This window comes from Rhagoletis zephyria, unplaced genomic scaffold (assembly GCF_001687245.7).
Source record: "Rhagoletis zephyria isolate East Lansing unplaced genomic scaffold, Rhagoletis_zephyria_1.1 Rzeph_scaffold_33005, whole genome shotgun sequence".
Classification (NCBI taxonomy): domain Eukaryota; kingdom Metazoa; phylum Arthropoda; class Insecta; order Diptera; family Tephritidae; genus Rhagoletis; species Rhagoletis zephyria.
In genome coordinates this window covers 2,769-3,821 of record NW_016190060.1, presented here as the reverse complement: position 1 = coordinate 3,821, position 1,053 = coordinate 2,769, and the positions used below count along the sequence as shown (strand labels likewise).

The window sequence follows — 1,053 nt, the reverse complement described above, 5'->3', positions numbered from 1 at the left end:
GTCTCATTATGGGCATAGTCATCATCTATATGGTTTTTTATGTGAACAATGCCTTTGAGTTCGTCTACTATGGCATCTACTTATTCGGCTGTACGATGGAGGTATTTCCCACCTGCTACTTTGGCACTTATTTCGAAATCGAATTCGACCAATTGACCCATATGCTGTTCTCGTGCAATTGGATGGATCAGGGGCGTGAATTTAAAAAGAATTTGCGCATTTGTGTAGAGCAGTCGTTGCGGAAACGTAGTTTTCGTGTCGGTGGCATGTTTCATATAAACTTGAATACCTTCTTTGCAACTTGCAAGGGTGCCTACTCACTATTGGCGCTCGCCCTGAGCATGAAATAACTCGGATGAATGAAGAGGAATTTGTTGAAGATATCTAACAAAAAAACTTAAAAAAAAATACACAAATATCAGCTTAAATATTTTCACCATGCACTTTTAATGTAGCCTTTAGATTGCAATAAATTTATTAATCACCCAGAATTCAAATATTTGGAATTTTTAATTTTCATTTAAAACATAGCAATTTCATTATTTTTTTAAAGACAAGGTTTTACTAAGTCAGATGTGTCCACAATAAGGCTCAAATAAGCCAGCTAAGGTTAATCTGGCGGCTTACGTAACTAAATAAATGGGTGCTTACTCTAACCTCCAAGAGATCCGGGCGTCGTCTCGACGCCCAAGTCGCTTCGCCATTGACACAATTATTCCCGCAGTCAAGCCATTGGGTCAACAATAGATATAGACATAGACCTCTCGATCGAGAGAGAAAATGAGACCACTTTGTCTGATGTTGGGAATCTAACGGAGAGAAAGGCATAGTCTGTAATCAGCTGTGCAGATGAGACTGAAAATCGGAAATAATCCAACATCTTTACTGCGGCCTATTTCGCACGAACTACAAAAGGAAACTTTCGGGATCTTCCATTGGTGAACGGCTGCGACGTAAATTCAAATGGCAAAGAGTACGAATGTTCCGTTATGATTTAGAAGGGTGAGTTCCTATTAGACCAAATACTATGCAACGGGTTTAGAACATTCCCAC

General features: G+C 39.3%; 1 protein-coding gene across 1 annotated transcript; it reads left to right on the top strand.

Moving 5' to 3' along the window:
- The first annotated feature begins 29 nt into the window (after window positions 1-29).
- On the top strand, window positions 30-475 carry LOC108354044 (odorant receptor 33b-like). Its single transcript, XM_017605237.1, has one exon. It carries the CDS (start codon window positions 30-32, stop codon window positions 348-350), a length of 321 nt encoding a protein of 106 aa, XP_017460726.1. The 3' UTR covers window positions 351-475.
- Window positions 476-1,053: the final 578 nt, after the last annotated feature.